At 41.2% G+C, this 17227-nt stretch overlaps 1 protein-coding gene across 3 annotated transcripts in view; it reads right to left on the reverse strand.

The window, feature by feature from the left end:
• tprb (translocated promoter region b, nuclear basket protein) overlaps positions 1 to 14879 on the reverse strand; it is a 26488-nt gene extending 11609 nt beyond the window's left edge. For all 3 annotated transcript variants that reach the window (XM_054752154.2, XM_054752156.2, XM_054752153.2), the window contains exons 1-34: positions 14531 to 14879; positions 14136 to 14240; positions 13972 to 14045; positions 13434 to 13530; positions 13237 to 13340; positions 11033 to 11197; positions 10765 to 10857; positions 10521 to 10601; positions 10324 to 10411; positions 10095 to 10235; positions 9893 to 9993; positions 9570 to 9767; positions 9257 to 9364; positions 8247 to 8473; positions 7980 to 8143; positions 7621 to 7763; positions 6744 to 6892; positions 5989 to 6151; positions 5771 to 5905; positions 5548 to 5688; positions 4652 to 4814; positions 4106 to 4272; positions 3332 to 3484; positions 3133 to 3249; positions 2841 to 3044; positions 2559 to 2746; positions 2261 to 2408; positions 1882 to 2019; positions 1672 to 1803; positions 1464 to 1594; positions 1156 to 1366; positions 903 to 1049; positions 603 to 801; positions 268 to 482 (exon numbers count right to left, since the gene is read on the reverse strand). In XM_054752154.2, coding sequence (XP_054608129.2) covers positions 268 to 482; positions 603 to 801; positions 903 to 1049; positions 1156 to 1366; positions 1464 to 1594; positions 1672 to 1803; positions 1882 to 2019; positions 2261 to 2408; positions 2559 to 2746; positions 2841 to 3044; positions 3133 to 3249; positions 3332 to 3484; positions 4106 to 4272; positions 4652 to 4814; positions 5548 to 5688; positions 5771 to 5905; positions 5989 to 6151; positions 6744 to 6892; positions 7621 to 7763; positions 7980 to 8143; positions 8247 to 8473; positions 9257 to 9364; positions 9570 to 9767; positions 9893 to 9993; positions 10095 to 10235; positions 10324 to 10411; positions 10521 to 10601; positions 10765 to 10857; positions 11033 to 11197; positions 13237 to 13340; positions 13434 to 13530; positions 13972 to 14045; positions 14136 to 14240; positions 14531 to 14681 — 4941 coding nt within the window. In that variant the 5' untranslated portion in view covers positions 14682 to 14879. The remainder of the gene's footprint in view (positions 1 to 267; positions 483 to 602; positions 802 to 902; positions 1050 to 1155; positions 1367 to 1463; positions 1595 to 1671; positions 1804 to 1881; positions 2020 to 2260; positions 2409 to 2558; positions 2747 to 2840; positions 3045 to 3132; positions 3250 to 3331; positions 3485 to 4105; positions 4273 to 4651; positions 4815 to 5547; positions 5689 to 5770; positions 5906 to 5988; positions 6152 to 6743; positions 6893 to 7620; positions 7764 to 7979; positions 8144 to 8246; positions 8474 to 9256; positions 9365 to 9569; positions 9768 to 9892; positions 9994 to 10094; positions 10236 to 10323; positions 10412 to 10520; positions 10602 to 10764; positions 10858 to 11032; positions 11198 to 13236; positions 13341 to 13433; positions 13531 to 13971; positions 14046 to 14135; positions 14241 to 14530) is intronic.
• Positions 14880 to 17227: the final 2348 nt, after the last annotated feature.

The following is a 17227-nucleotide window of genomic DNA, read 5'->3' on the forward strand; positions in this document are numbered from 1 at the left end:
GTTAACTTAGCTGGGGGGGCACAATTAGATCTGTCAGGCTTTTTCTCCCCTGTCTATTTTCCATCTGTGGCAAATGCAGGAAATAGGGACGGAGAACTATTTTCTCGTTCAGCCTGTATGTGAAACTCAGAGTGACCGATCCTATAAAAAATTACGAGTAAAAGATGGTTACCTCGGTGAACTTGCTCTTTGACTATCTGTGTTTTAGGCAAACGTGAGGAAAGACTAAGGTATTTTGCTGACACAAATGTTCTAGAAGAAGCTCACCTTGCTGGGACCAGCCTCAGGCTGCTCATCTCTCTGATCTTGTCTCTCCTGTTGACTTCGCAGTTCTCGGAGTCCTCTCTCCTGTTTGCTAAGCCGACTCTCGTACTGAGACTTGAGAGCACTCACTCTCATCTCCAGTTCTTCCCGCTGCGTCTTCAATTCATCTCGCTGCTGCTTTAGTTCCTCGTTTTCCTTCTGCAGCTGATCTTTGGTACCTAGAAAAACAAAGAGGAGGAAACACCAAGGGTAAAAGATGAAGCAATTAGTTTTTGATGTGTTCAATTGTCATTATTGATTTGATTGTAATATGTTGTAAGAGGAGGAAATCGCATCACCAGTGAGATGGGTGATCCTCTGCTTGGCAATAACAAGAGCCTTCCTGGTCTTCTCCTCCTTCTCGGCCATCTGCTGTTTCAGAGAGTCCTCCTGAGAAGCTTTATCCTGCAGCTCCTGCCTCAGCCTGGTCAGCTCCGTCTGCAGCCTGGAACACTGTTCCTGGCTACTGCGTACTTCAGCCTCTCGCTCCACAGTCACCTGTGGCAAACATGAAGCCCTCTCAATAGACTGATGTAAAATAAACAAAAGGCTCCGTCAAATGATTTCAATAATTAACAAGAGACTTAACCATCTACTACCTTGTTGGTGTTCTCCAGCTGTCCTTCCAGCTCTTTGGTCCTGGTTTCAGCCTGGTTCAAAGAGTCTTTCACCCTCTGCAGTTCTTGAACCGAAGCTTGGCGTGCCTCCTCGTCTTGGGACGGGCCCGCTGCTGCCTCCGCCAACAGCTGCAGGATACAAACGACGAAACACCAAACATCAGCGATGCTGCTTATTATCCACTACAGACTTAAATTTAAAGGCTTAGATTGAAGTAAAGTGTGAAACCTTTACCCTATCATGCTCTGACTTCAGCTCGTCAAACTGAGTCTTGTAGCGGCGTCCGATCTTCTTAACCTGGTTAATAGTTCGCATCTTATCCAGAAGTTCTTCGTTTTTGGTCTCTATTTCCTTCTTCAGCGCGTTCCTCTCCTCGTTCACCTTACTCATATTGTCACGTAAGTTCTGCATTTGACTCTGAATGGCGGTTGTGAGATTATTTGATCTACAGAGATGAAACAGACATAAGTAAAAGGAAACACATAACTGATAAAGGGAACAATTGAGAGACAAACATCAATCCACACTAAGAAAACCCTCACTTGGTCAACTCTGCTTTGAGTCTAGCGTTGTCCTCGGTGAGCTGCTGGATGCGTTTCAGATGGCCCTCCCTCTCCGTATGTAGGCGCTTAAACTCGTCAGGATCCGAATCTTTCTGCTGACTCACCAAATGCTGAAAAAGGATGTTATAAACATAAAGAATTTCATAACCAGAACATTTCTGCTTTACTCTCTAGTCTCTCAACTGACCTGAGTTCGAGCCTTCCAGCGCTTGACTTCCTCCTCCAGCAGCACCTTCTCCGACTGCAGCATCCCGCTCTTCTCACTCAGCTCAGTGTTAACCTGCTGCAGCGGCAAGGCGTCCGACTCCAACGTCTGCACCTGAAATACACGGTAAAAACCACAATGAGGACAAGATAAGATCCCCATTAGAAATATGTTTAAAACCAATGGGGACACCTTCGCTTTAGCCTGCTGCAGTTCTTGCTCCAGCTTCTCTTTCTCCTCTCTCAACATCTTGTTGGTCTCCATTAGGATGTTCATCGTTTCAGTCTTCTTCATTAGCTCATCATGTTGAGCGAGCGTCTTTGCAGTGACCTGAGACACACAAGTGTTGAGAGTTTGTAAACAGATAGCCAAGTTAATTTACTGTACATTTCTGTCATTTTATGCATTTATTCACCCAGACCTCCTTAGAAGTAAACAAATAATGTTGTTGCATTAATCAACTACAAAGATAAAATATAAAACAAACTGTAAACTAAGATGTATCACAAAACAATACGATCATTTTAACTTTCACGGTAGAGAATTATGGGAACTCTAAATGAAAACTGACCTGCATCCTTTCTCTTGCAGCACTTAAGGTGTCCTGCACCTCTTTGAGCTCACGTTCCAGGTGCTCCACTCTCAGTCGGCAACGTAAACTCTCCCCCTGGGCGACCTCGAAACGGGATTCTGCTATCTCCTTTTCTCGACGCACAAACCTGCAACAGTTAAACAGTAAGCAAGATTTATATATAAATAAAAGAAACAAGTCTACATAGAGCTGTAACAGTGGTCAAAGCAAACCTCGTAAATTTTATAATCTGATGGACGAGAATCATAATGAAAAGCATCAGAGATAAACGAGTTACCGGAGGATCTCTAGAAGCTGTTCTTGAGATTTGCCCTCTTCAGTCAGAGACACGTTCAGTGAACTCTCACCGGCCACACTCTGTATGCTAGCAGCTAGCCTGCCGCTCATCGTCTGGACCTGCTCATGCAGGAGAGTGTTCTGCCTCTGCAGCTCCTCATAGCGGCTCTCCATTTTAGACATCTCTTCCTGTAACAAAAGGGACAATTTTGCAACTGTAATAATACATTTTCATGAAAAAGAAATTAATTAGTTTTAAAAGTTCTTTCCTTTCATGACTAACCTTGAGGATCTTCTCCTGCTCCTCCCAGGAGACTCTGGCCTCCAGTAACTCAGCACTGAGCCTCTGGACTTTCTCCTCCAGATGTTGTTTGAACTCAGTAGCCTGCTGAGCCTGGGCCTTGGCAGCCTGCAGAGCCTCCATATCAGCTGCGTGCAGCAACATCTCTTGCTCATATTTATCTTGAGCCTCAGCAACCCGCGTAGCCTTAGAGATGGTTTGATAACGAATTACTGTTAAAAAAACAATAAATTGCTTGAAAGTATGAAATTCTTGAATAAATATTTTTGTTTACCTGCTCCTGGCTGTCTTGCAGAGCCTGCTGCTGCTGAGTTTTACACACAGCCAGCTGCTCCTGCACAGCCTGGTAATCAGCCTGCACCTCGCTGAGGCTCCTCCTCAGGTCATTTATCTATAACAGGCATCCAATAGACCACATTAAGTTTAACATGTTTATTGCTGACTTTCATCTACATTAAGAGGCGATTTTCTACCTGCTCCTCAAGAGAAGCAACAGCTTTCCTCTTCTGCTCCTCAAAGTTCTGCTTTTCTTTCTCCGATTCCAGGAGCTTCGCCTCCAGCCCACGCCGCTGCTCCTCAGCCTCATTCAAATGGACCGCAATGGATGAGCGAGCCTGCTCTGTTACCTGCTCAGTAGACAATATTTACATGCAGAAATGCAAAAGTTATCAGTCTCCAGTGTGAGCCTCTGACTGGCAAAATGTTTTTGATTATTATTATTATTCTGAGCTACTACAGCAATCAGTTTCCCTCTGGGATTAATAAAGTATTTTTGAATTGAATTGAATTGAAAGCAAAACTCAAAAGTACACGTTTTACTACATGCAGCGTGCTGTATCAACCGACTGACCTAAAACTGAAAAACAATATTTATTTTCTTTACCACATAATCTGTTTAGATGATCTGGTCTGCGTCCAAAATGATATAAGTGCTCTCATGAAACTTGTTTTTACTCACTTTCTTTCATGCAGGGGTGGCTCCTTGTGGCGGAGCTTTACCTTTACTGACCGTCAGAGCGTTTTCTTCTTTAGATGTAACATTTAAATGTTTAATTGGGTTAACTTTTGTTAATAGCATGGCTACGCTAAAAAGCTCTCCTGTTTGTTCAGACCAGCTCTGCTCTGCTAACCACAAAACTATTATGGATTCGCCTTTCTTTTTCATCGTGTTTAAACTGTTAAATGTTTACGATCCGAGGAGCCCATAAACGGTTTGCGGGTCGCATCATAACTGTGTCCCGACTGACCTGTTTCTCTGTCTCCAGAGATTCCTCCAGGCTTTGAGCCATTGCTCTGTATTGCTCCATGCTGGAGGTAGCAGCCTTCAGGCTCTCCGTCAGCTCCTCCACCTGGGTTTCGGCCACCTGCAGGCGGCCCCGGAGCTCCTCCTGGTCCTGATCCAAACCCTGTTGACCTGTAAATTTTCAAACAGTTATTGGATTAAAACGGGAATAAAGCAATGTTGATGGAAATAACATTCTACTGTTAAATCCTTTGAGAAGTGTGGTCTACACATTTCACTGAGCTTTTTATTTATCGTCATCTAACAAAAGCTGGAGACAGCAGCATTCGAGCACGACCCAAAGAAAACAAATCTGGGTCAGACAAATAAAAATAGAAATGTGTGAGAGAAAAAAAACAACTCCTTGTGTTTTATCATGGTCCTCAACATGCACATTTAAATAGGTTTGATGATGCATAAAAATAATCTCTTCACTCAGGTTTAAATCACAACATCACACTGTGCAGATTTCACAGACCTCTTACATACTTCTGCTTGTTTTGATACAAACCTCTGATGACTGGTGTAGATGGGGAGCTCAGGGTGTAGCGGGTCTCAGCGCTGCCCTGCTGCATCTTCAGGGTGTTTAGCTCCAACTCTGCAGCAGTCAGCAGCTCCTTGGTTTTCTGATGTGAAGCAATCTGAGTCTCCAATTGCCTCTTCACCTCCATCAACTAGATGTTAGAAAAAAAGAAGTTAGTAAATGATCTGTATGTAGCCTTAAGGTTGGTTCATGCTTGACGCGTCAGCGAGGTCCGCACGGCTCCGCGTGGAAAAGTTGCGTCATTTTAACAACCACGCCCCTCCACCGCGCCTCCGCACGGCCCAAAATTTCCGCAACGCGCACCTAGGAAATTTTCTAACCACGCGGACGGTCGGAAGCGGAAAAACATGGTGGACCGGCAAGAACTAGTATGGCAGAGGTTCGTAAATACAGACATTTGTATGATTCAGCTCTCAGAGATCACAGCGATCAACATGTTGTTAATAATTATTGGAAATAGCTCGCACTGTCGGAAAAGACGAGGACGCTGTTAAAAATGCTGAAATGCCATGTTGTAAACAGTAATTTCTACTTCTACTATGGTGTAGTGTTGGATGCATGCCATAGAGCTCCATGCTGCCCCGTTCAGTTTGGGAGAATATTGGCTCACTGCAGAGACGAGCCGCATGAATCATAAACGCTGCAAGTTGTGAAGCGCGTCCCAGCCGCGAGCCGCATCACCAAGCGGAACGTGAATGCGTCAAGCATAAACCAAGCTTTACACCCATCTTCATTAATGTCTGAAAACACACACACACACACACACACACACACACACACACACACACACACACACACACACACACACACACACACACACACACACACACACACACACACACACACACTTTAATAGGACTCACCTCCTGATTTCTGCTGAACAGGTGGTGCTGTTCCACTTCTTCCTCGAGCTTTTTCTGCAGCTGGGAGATCAGCTGTTCCTGCTTTTCTATCTGGCTGCTGAGACACTGACGGGTTTCAGTCTCTGAACGCTCAAGAGTGGACTAACGAGGAGAAAAGTCACCATTTTCAGCTTTATTTGTGCAGGTTTGTGCCTGTGGGTCTAAAAAGTAACTCTTCTAGTACCTGAATAGTCTGAAGATTGCTCAGTAGCAGGTTCTGGTTCTGGTTTTGGCTCAGGATTGTCTCCTTCTCCTGCTTCAAGCGGGATTCCACCAGCTTTAGCATGTCTCTCTCCTTGCGAAGGTTCTCAGCATCGCCCTAAAATCCGAGATCAGTTAGATTATCAGGGTTTCACCAAAGTGTTGAGTTATTAAAAACTGAAGAATGGGTCAAAGTTAAACCTCAGCCATGGAGAGTTTCTCCTTGGCGGTTTTCAAATCTTCATTCAAAGTGTGAACGGCCTGCTCCAACTTCTGCATGGCGGCGATCGACTTCTGTTCTTTCTCTCTAAGCAAGGCAATCTCTTTCCTGTAGCCTTCAACGTTGTCCTGCAGCATCTCGTACCTGGAGGTGCAGAGATTACTCAGCATTCAGAGAAAAGACGAGTCTACAAACCAAATATTACCACCAGAGTAGGGCTGCACAATACGTCGCAAATGTATCGTCATCGCGATATAAGCATGTGCAATACGCATATCGCAAAGAACAGAAAAAAAAATCGCAATGAATGGTCAGCTCAAATGTTTGCTGCACATATCGATTCTATCAGTCAAACAGAAGCAGAAAGCTTTTGACAAATCAAATAGAGCTCCTCACCCAATTGGCCAATCGGGTTGGTTCTCAACGGTTAGACCCTCACCTCCAAGACGGGTGGCACTTAATTTAGAAGGCCAGCACAAAGCCTTTTGTCTCCACCCCCCCTCCCCCCCCCCCCCCCAAATCTCTTGATCACAATTTTAGCTTTTCCCATATTTTAGCCCTTTTTTAATTTCTATGTTTTTTTAATTTTTTGTTAGAGTTAAGTTGTTATTTATTGCAAGTCGTATCGTCGTCACAATATTAATCACCGTTATCGCACATTGCATGGTTTCCTAATATCATGCAGCCCTACACCTGGGTTTTGTTTAGTGCAGATTAAAACAGATTTGTAATTCACCTCTTGGAGGCAAACTCCAGCTGGGTTGATATCTTTGCATTCTGAGAGCGGAGGTCAGACAGCTGCTCCTGGAGCTTCTCGTTCTGCTGAGTCATCAACTTTTCACTCTCCAGCCGCTCCTTCTTGTAGGCAGAGAACATTTCCTGTAACTACACATGCAGAGATTTGTATTAAATGATGTTTGGAGAAATAAATATCTAACAAAACTTTGATAAAATAATGGAATTTTTTTCATGCAATGCTTTTATTAGAAACACTTTGAAATGGATTGTTTTATAGTAAATGTTTGCACCAATAAGTGTTATTCAAACGATTTTATTGTAAAATAAATATTTTCTCTACAAGGATTATAAAAAGTACTGTTGAATCAAAAAGCAGTGTTCGGGAAGAATGCTGCCATCTGGTGGTTGCCGCGAACAACAATGTAACTCATCATTCCCACAGGTCATCCAGACATTAATTACCCATGAACAGAAAAGGTTAGATTCTTTTAATCTTTTGTTTATGTTTATTTATTTATTTAGCAGACACTTTTATCCAAAGCGACTTACAATTTATAACCTATAGGGCATGTTGTGATCTGTGGGGGAAACCGGAGTACCCGGAGGAAACCCACGCATGCATGGGGAGAACACGCAACTCCACGCAGAAAGGCCGCAGCCGAGTTTTGAACCTGCAACCTTCGTGCTGCGAGGCAACAGTGCTAACCACTGCGCCACCATGCAGCCCTTTTGTTGGTGAGAAATGCAATAGAACATCAGAAAAGACAAGGAAATCAGGTCTGGGGAATGTTGATCATATCCCATCACTGCCAAAGAGTTTTGAAAGTAAAAATTCAAATAAAAAATAAATAAATATCAGATTTTGCAAATATCACCTGTCGCAGAGCAGCTTTGGCCTCAATGACCTCAGCGGACTCAGCAGCCATAGAGACGAGTGCGGTGGGAGTTCCTGTGGTGGGGGTGGCTGCTGGTGAACGTCGAGGGGTTGTCGTCAGAGAAAACTCATCAGGCGGTGTGCCTAGAAGCAATCACGTCAGTCAGATACACGCTTAAAAATGAATATTTGCCAGAAACTATTGAGACTTTTTTGATCTCTCTTCAAAGAAAGTTATTTATGTTAGAAACCATGAATCAAATCAGCACTTAAAAACACAGAACCTTCATTCAGACTTATGTTGTATAGATGCAAATGTTCGTGCTGCCTGTCACGCACAGCAGTTTTGACCTCAGTTACCCTGGTGGGAGAAAGCAACTCCTGTTGCCTGAGCCAGCAGCACGCGGTACATGTCCCTCTGCCTTACGAGCGACTCGGCCATCTTTAGTTGCTGATTGCGTTGCTCTTTCAGAGACTCCAAATCAGCCTGGAGTCTCTCCAAACTTTGCTCCAGCTCCACACGCCTGAGATGAAACTCGGATTAGCCCGGCAGACACTTTTATCTTTGAGGCCATGAAATGCTTCATCTGGTAAAAACAAAAACCATTCTATCCAGCCAGCACCGACCTAACTCCTGAGGTCTCGGCCTCCTCTCTCTCTTGGGCATCACCGAGCTCCCTGAGCGCCACCAGAAGTCGCTGGTTTTGGGTCTGAAGCTCCTCCACGCTGCGAAAGGTAACTAGGTGTTTGCTGATGACCTCTGAAGTGCTGCTGACATCAGCTGAGCTCACATCCTCTTCATGAAGCACGTGGTTTCCACGAGCTTCTTCCAGCTCGATCAGTAGCACACGAACCTAGAAGGAAGAGCAGAGGATAGAAAACGGTTTGAATCAGGGTTGGGCGATATGTGCAACTTTTCCAACCTCCAATCGTCATGTTTTCATTCTGAACATATGCCAATGGGTTTATTTTATGAGTGAGTAGAAATGAAATTAATCACTGCTGCATTTGGAAGCACCCTGAGGAGGATGCATTTGCTCACAGCCAGAGGTCACGTGATCCATTTCTCTGTTACTTTTGTTTTTAAAATAATAATAATAAATAAACCTTCAATAATACCATTAATTTTAATTAATATTTAGTCCAAACAAGCTGAACAGAGTACCTCAGTAACATATAAACAATGCAATTTAAAGATTGCACTTGCTGCGTTCCAAACGCACATTCCTTCTGCTCTGCTTAAATCCGAACTGATCACCAGCTTGTGCATAATCAAACATCTCTAGGGAGCTTGCTGAAGAGGTTTTAAGGTTCTGGATGTTTGCCTCAGACTCAAGGCTGCTGTTCTGAATGAATCCATGCTCCGCTGCTACACTGGTGACTGGATTCGTAGCGGGCGCTGAATAACGAGCGCTACTTCAGCCAAAGTTTTAAAATCAGGAAAGATTTAATGACTGCATGAGTCATTAAAAAAATGTACCCACGGGCAAATGTATAAATAAGTAAACACATAGTAAAAAGGGCCGTTGAACAGCTCAGCCCACCGCCGATGGTCGAATAATTTGTCCCATCGCAAAGCCCAAGTATGAATATTTCAATGTTTTATCAAGGCGGCACGAGAGCGAGCGAAAACCCACCTGTTGAGCCAAATCAGCCTGCTGGAGTTCAAACCGCTGGTTGTCCCGTTCCAGGAGGGACGCCCGCTTGTTGGACTCGTCAGCTTCATTCTGCAGACGAAGCACCTCCTGTAACAAACATTTAAATTCAAACAATTACACAAACTTTCAACAAGTGCAGATGCCAGTGCAGCCTACAGCATCTACCAACTAGTCGGCGCTAACTAATTACATCTGCACAAGTTACACATAAAAAAAAACAACACACAAATAAGCAGACTTGGAGAATAAATAAATAAATCTTATTTCACAAATGCACACGTCCTTTACACACCTTCTCAGCCTGCTCCAGCTTGGCAGAAAGGCTGGACACAGACTTCTGCATGCGCTCATACTCATCCCTTTGCCGTTTGAGGACTGGGGCTTTGGCTTCAACTTCCTGCACAATGTCATCTAAATATTTGTTGACTCGTTTATTCTCCAGTCGCTCCAGCTGCAGCTGCTCCTGGCTCTCCAGGTACGCCGTGTACAGCTGAAAACACACATTTCATATCAAAGACTGCAAGTTTCAGCACTTATGCAGCAATTCATTTAAGACAAAAGGTATTTATTATAATGAAATCAGATATTTAAGTGTTAAAACTGAGCTTTGCACACCTCAGTCAGTTTCATGCCAGGTTTGATTTTGGAGACAGCTGCTGCTGTTGGAGACATGGTTGTCATTTGCTCTTCTGTCAACACAGCTGTACCAGCGGGGCCTGGTCATAAACAGAAAGCACATCCCCGAATTTAATTCTGAATTTTTATTGTCACGTAACTCTAAAATAAATAAACAGAACGAGGACATCGAACAACAGACCTCTGATCTTTGCACTTGACAGCAGTTCGTTGGCGTTGTCCAGCTCTTTCTCGAGGCTCTGAATCCTTTCCTTCAAATCACCAACAGTTTTTTCTGTTGCACTGTTTGTTTCCTGCAGCTTTTCTTCAAGAAACTTGTTGGCTGCAACCCCCAAAAGAATTAGATACTTTAGAATGGTAACTCATGTTCATAACTGATACTGTGTGTGTGTGTGTGTGAGTTATTGCACCTTCACCAGCATCTTTGAGCAGTTTCTGCAGTTCATCCACCGCCCGACTCAGCTCCTCGCTTTTTGTTTCGGCGTCCGCAGCTTCTTCCTGCAAACAAACAAAAAAGAAGAAAATGAGGCAAAAGTGCAGGTTTAGCTCAGAGCTAACGTGCTCGTAAAACACACAGAACAAAACCAGTTTCTTTTCCTGTCCACACCTTGTACAGATTAGAAAGCTTAATGTTTGCATTCAGCTCATTTCGAAACTTCTCCTCCATGCTGGCATGTTGGTCCTTAGCCTGAGAAAAAAAATAAATGAAATAAATAAATAAAAAAAACCCACATTAACTAATGATTTACATTACTACAACCAAATCATTCTAAAATGACAGAATTGTTGCATAACATGTCAACAAGAGTATCTACTAATGTTGTTTACAACTAGATAAACTCTTAACAGACTTCTTTCAGTTTGTTGATCATGTCCTCGCTTTGTTTCTGAAGTTGCTCGTTTGAAGTCTTCAGACTGGTCACTTGATCTCGGAGTTTATTTAACTATAAAGGAAGACATACAAAGAGATTAGAAATAAATAAATAAAAGCAAAGATCCTTAAAGCATCACAACACAAACAAATGCCAACAGTCTTTAAAGAAACACAGATCAGAGAGCCAACACAACAGAAAAATCCAAGATTAACATTAAAGAAAAGTTTAAAAAAGAGAAACTTGCCTCGTCCACTTTACTTTCCAGAGAGTATTTTAGCTCCAGGATTTCATTCCCCTTTTTCCGAGACAAAGACAGCAGTTCTTCGGTCTTGGCCTTCAACTCCTCTTTCAACCAAGTCATTTGTCCGTGTAGCAGCTCCTTCTCTTGCTCCATACGCCTCTCCTTGTACTGAAGAAGCAAACAATTAGTCATCAGGCTCAATCAGAGCAGACAGCCAAAACGTCTGATTAGGGCTGCTCAATTATGCAAAAACGATAATCACGATTATTGTCACCGAAATTCAGATCTTGATAATTTAAGACGATTTTTCAATTAATGCTGATTTTATTTGTTTTTATTCGGTCATAAAATTGCTCGGGGCACAATCGGGACAAAAATAAGAAAAAGAAAGAAACAAGATAATCACAAAAATAACTCCTGATTTCTAGTATAAAAAGACCCGTATACTTGCTCATAGTTTATGACCCAAGGGCCATAAACCTTGTTTTAACTCATTTAAGCCTAACCAGTAAGTAAGTAAGTAAATTTTATTTATATAGCCACTTATCACAGACATAGAATCACAAAGTGCTTCACATAGATCGAAACAAAATAAAACAAAGTCATAAAATCATAAGTAGATTAACATCATAAAATCAAAATGCTCTCAAAATAGAATCAGATTAACATCAGAAAAAATAAAGTCATTAAATTACAAAATTTCATAAACAGATGAAAGATAAAAAATTTGAGTTAAAAAAAGAAAAAGATTTAGGTAAAAGCAGCTTTACATAAAAGGGTCTTTAGCTGTTCTGCGTAAGGATAAAGGAAGATCATTCCAGAGTCGAGGTGCAACAGTCTGGAAGGAGCGATCACCTCTACTTTTATATCTGGTCTTTGGAACTTCTAGAAGGTTCTGGTGTGTGGACCTGAGTACTCGGGTTGGAGCATGAGGCTTTATCAGTTCAGTAATATAGGGAGAAGCTTGACCACGTAGAGCATTGAAAGTTATAGTCAGGATTCTAAAATGAACTCTAAAGTTAACGGGTAACCAGTGCAGAGACATTAGAATAGGAGTGACGTGTGCTCTTCTGTTTGCTCCAGTTAGGAGCCTCGCTGCAGAGTTCTGGATCAGCTGAAGGCGATCAAGGGCTTTTTTGTTAAAACATGTGAAGAGTGTGTTACAGTAATCTAGACAGGACAGGAGGAGATTAAGGTATGGAGAACCATTTCAAGTTCATGTTTTGACACCAACCTTCGCAGTTTGGAGATATTTCTTAAATGATAAAAACAGTTTCGGACCAACATTCTTGAGTGACCTTGTCAAAAATAACACCCAAATTAGTACAGTACAGACCCAAATACCAATATCTTGCAAATACTGACAGCAAGAATTATACAGTGGCATTTATAACATAAATAAAAAATGTTTAGTGATGTTCACAAAATGTTGCATTACATTTATTTAGTCCTGTCAAGGTGCTGTAGGAGAGTGCACAAGCAACTCTCAGTATCAGAGATTGATTATTATTCATCAGCGTGAGGAACTTATTTCTATCTATTTCTACCTTATTTATAAACTATTTATTTACAGGTCCATCAGTTAATGTAATAATTGTCCCAACCACAGTGATCAGAGGTGTGCTGCTGCAACCCCCCACCCCAGTCTCACAGCAATCAGGGGCAAGCTGCACGTGTGTTTAGCGCGCAGCACACACACAATTAGCTGTTTTTAGCGGCTCAGGAGCCTGCAGGTACGGTGTGTGTGTCACTCACTCCGGTTAATCCAACAGGGAGCCGGCTCTGAGAGCCGTTTCTTTTGCGACCGACACATCACTACATCATTCCCTTTCCTAATGTCCTGAAGGACAGTACGGAGCGCAGGGGGAGTGTTTTTCTAACCTGCAGGAAATGTCGACGACAGTTATCTAGAAAGTAGCTAAGGGTTACCAGAGATGTTCCTGAGGTGTTTGCTAGGTACTTTTAAGATTTAAAAAGTCAAGAGGGGGTTTGAAAAGCTGTTGGAAATTGTGACAAAGTCGTTAAGTTGGCAACACTGTGGGATGAGCGCTTGATTTGTAATTCGGGGCAGCACAAGAGGAAGGAGCAAATAATCGGCTTGTTTTGTTTTTATAACCGTTCAAAACTCAGATCGTAATTGGGATTAAAATCTGATTAATTGAGCAGCCCTAAGTCTGATTTTTAAACAAAAAAATGACACAACTCACCTTAATGTTGATTTCTGCAGCTTCAAGCTCATCTAACTTCATCTGCAGAGCCATCTTAGAGGTGCTGACATCCACTAACTTATCATTGAGCTGTCTCAAGTCATCTGGCAAATCAATGACAGCAACATTAGCGACATGTCCAAATAATCATTTATAATGACTAAACTAATAAAAAAGGTAGAAATTAGTCTGCATACCATTTAAATGTTCCACTTCCAAGGACCTCCTCTCCAGCGTTCGCACAAGTTCAAGTTTTTCTGCCTCCAGGTCTTCTTTGACTTTTGTGAGCAAAGTCTGAACAAATACACAGCTTGTTAAGATCATGGTGAGGAGCTCGTAAATGGGCTTACACTGCTTACATGATCAGACCCCTGATTTACCGATGTTAGTTTCATCAGTTCATTAGTTTAATTTATCTTCCTTTTAAAGGAAGATAGATGATGTATCATTGGCACATTTCAAGATAAGGACCACAAGTGTTTTAGAATAAAAGAACACAAGGCATTGGGTAAAAACAAGTAAAAAGTTTATTTGATTCCCAAAAAAATCAAGTGGTAAACTGCGACGATAATTTAATTAACTTATAATTAGCCTGAACTGATTTTATTTTAGATGTGTGACCATAGACAACATGAATGAATATCACACTGGTTTCTAGATTAATTTTTTGTTGACGCTAACAGACTAGAGCAAGCAGTTACACATCTGGTTTATTTTATAGTGCTGCTGAATTACCTGCTCCGATGACAATCTCTCCTGCACAGACTCAAACTCACTATTCCTCTCCCGGGCATCTTTGAGCTCTTCACCTGCACCAGTGTGACAAATCTCGATTATTATAACTCTAAACAGCGCAGCCGATTTAAATGCAGCTAAAACGGCAACATGGTCGTTCTTACCGAGTTTGGAGATCTCCTCTTTCAGTTTGAGGAGTTCTTGTGTTTGGGACAAAAGTTCTGTTTGCCTCTGGCTGAGCTGTTCAGCCTTCTCAAAAAACTGTTGTTCTGTTCAAAGTAGACGGCGCCATAAACTTGAATTAGTTTCACATTCATTGAAGAATAACAGGTATCGTTTTCTGTTAGCTTTAGGAATTAGCACGTGCTAGCACTAGTTAGCTAACGACTCTAGCAGATTTTCGATGGCAGTCTTAAAAAAGTTACACCTAAAGCACAATACCACAACTCGTTTACTAATAACAGCAATTGTATAATTGTATTTATATATAAACAGTACTGACTGACTTTGCTCCCTTGAAAAACATTTCGGTTACTTCAGCACCACCGAATCAACTTACCGCTATTAACCCGGTACAGTTCATGCTGTGCTTTCAATGAATCGATTTCATACAGACGATCGGAAAGAATTTTCTCTAGTTTACTTTGAACTGTTTTGGGTAATTTTGAAATCTCTGACGCCTCCAACTCCTGCTCCAGGAGTGCCGCCATTTTCGCATCTACTGGCGCATGCGCATTGGTTTTCTTCTACTTCTTTTCTTGACTCTCAACGTTGATAGGAAAATAGCGTCACCTGGTGGTCGTCCCTATAGGTCACCACAACAAGAGTCACTTTGTGAATACGTTTATGTTTGAAGACAACTTGCATTCACAATGTTTTAACTCTTTCAGTAAACTTTCCCCCATAACTTCAGCTCTTACTTTGCATTTTACCAACATGAACAGAATTCACACAAAATTAGACAGTTTCTAAAATGTTCCAAATGTAGAAATGCCAATAAAAACTACTTACTTGAGTTCTTTATTGCTAATTTTTACATGAATTGTGAGTTTTAACTTCAATGTCGTTTTACCAGTCTCCAAAAATACATAAATAAATAAAAAGAAATACACATTTACTGTTTTAAAATCAACATCATGACATTGGAAAAGAAAGGGAAGAAAAAACACAATTAAACTGAAAATAATAGGAATAAAATTCATATTTATGTACTTTGTGAGTCAAATAAAATGTATTATATTCTCAAGGTAACTGGAAAGTCCTCATACCCGCCAAAAGATGTCGCAACATGCACTGAAAACAACGTGGAGTTGCTGTGTTGGGCCAATAAATCAAAGCGAAACTTTAAAACGTGGCTAAATGAAATGTGGAGACAGAAAAAAATAGTTTGATGTTTGAAATATAATGCGTTGCTTTTAGGTGCTGCAAAAACAACATGACATTTTGTTACCTAAAACATTAGAACTGAAACAAGGTGTTTTAATGGTGGAGGCCATCCTGGAAAGACAAAAGAGAAAGTGCTCAGTTTTGTAAAAAAAAAAACAACAATAAAATTAAATGGAAATCTGTGGGAAAAAATGAGCCACTTAACAGGTAACTATGAAACCGCTACGTTTCTGTGAACACTGCTTCAACCTTTCAAAATGCAGGTCAACCGTATAATAGACCATATTTTAGTTTGAAACAAGCACTCAAATAAATTGGAAAATTGCTAAACTAAAAAGTAAAAAAAATATGCAAATGTTGGAATAATAAGTTAACCATTTTTACATACTGGCATTTTTAGCTTAACATTTAAATGGTTACTTTAATATTATTATAAACTTACATTATTTTATAACCCATGTGCTCCAAATGAAAAGAAAACAAACAAACAAAAAACAAACAAAGAAAATATGCCCTTTTTATTCAGGTTAAACATCTGAACAAATGTGAAATTTGCTTTTATGAAAGTAAACAATGAGCTGATGTGTTTGGTTCTGCATCAACTCTTACAATGTCGATAGAGCGATAGAGTGAGCATAAAGTGAACGATGACATCAAAACCCTTTCAGGATCCAGAAAAACTCAGGTGTTATAGCTGTTATGGAGAGCACTTTGAACAACCTCAGTTAGAATAAACAGAGATGAATTCTGATTTAAAAAATGAGTTATGGCAGTTCATTCAAACGCTATTTTATAACCTTTACACTGACTCAGATTTTACATTGTGTGGTAGCTCCAACAGACTTATCACGGTACTCCACCAAGAGGGGCAACAATAGCTAGCTCTAAGCTAATATCCACTGCATATAACCACTTAAGTCCTAAATAACCAAGTCATGTGAAATTTATGGTGATGTGAAGATTAATAAAGCATCATTTGCTATAACTATTTCCCTTTCACTGAAACACACCTTAACATTCTTGAATTGTAACATTAAGAATGTTTGCCTGCTACTCCCCGATGAGTGGGCTTTAATTGCTTCTCTAGTTTCAGTTTAAGCCATTCATTATGTGTGTCTTTGGTGCCACAGACTTTGTAGATATTCAGATCCTGTCTGGACTCGTTTGGACAAATTCCTCTGTGGTTCACAATCTGTGAAATATGCCTAGCAGAGAAAACACGACCCAAACTCAAGAAGAGCTGCGGTCAGTTGTTGCTGCAGGCATCGCAGCTATTTTCTTATGCTCGAGTGTCACGCCTGGTTACCAAGCAGTACCTGGTTACCAAGCTGTTACACCCCATCACCAACGCGTGCAACCCCCTGATCTGAGTCATCCTGGCTGCTGTCTGGGCTTGTCACTGGGATTACATCCAGAAGCAGGGACGTTGTAACCTCTGGTGTCAGCAGGTAGTAAAGCTATGATTTCATGTTGACAAGTAATGTTCTGTTATGAAATAGAAACATTAGCTCATTGTTTCCTCCGTTTCTGCATTTGTTGATAAAATGACTCATGCAAACAGAATTTCATCCAGAGTTGAACATTTCTGGCTTCCTTGTAAGTACAAGGAGCATTTGTAAACACATTTTATCTCATAATATTGTACTTTATCTGTGATAGTGTCACGTTGAGGGGATGGTTAGGACCCAAAATGCAGATTACCCAGACGACAAGAGGCAGGAGTTGGTATAAAGTAAAAATCCTTTATTTGTAGGATGAACAAAAATAATTCCAAAAGGCAGCGAGCCAAAAAATAAAAATAAAAAAAGGAGAACAAAAGCTCACTCAGAGCACAAACCTGGTGACTAGAACAAAAGCTCACTTGGTGTAA

This window comes from Nothobranchius furzeri, chromosome 8 (genome assembly GCF_043380555.1).
Source record: "Nothobranchius furzeri strain GRZ-AD chromosome 8, NfurGRZ-RIMD1, whole genome shotgun sequence".
Lineage (NCBI taxonomy): Eukaryota > Metazoa > Chordata > Actinopteri > Cyprinodontiformes > Nothobranchiidae > Nothobranchius > Nothobranchius furzeri.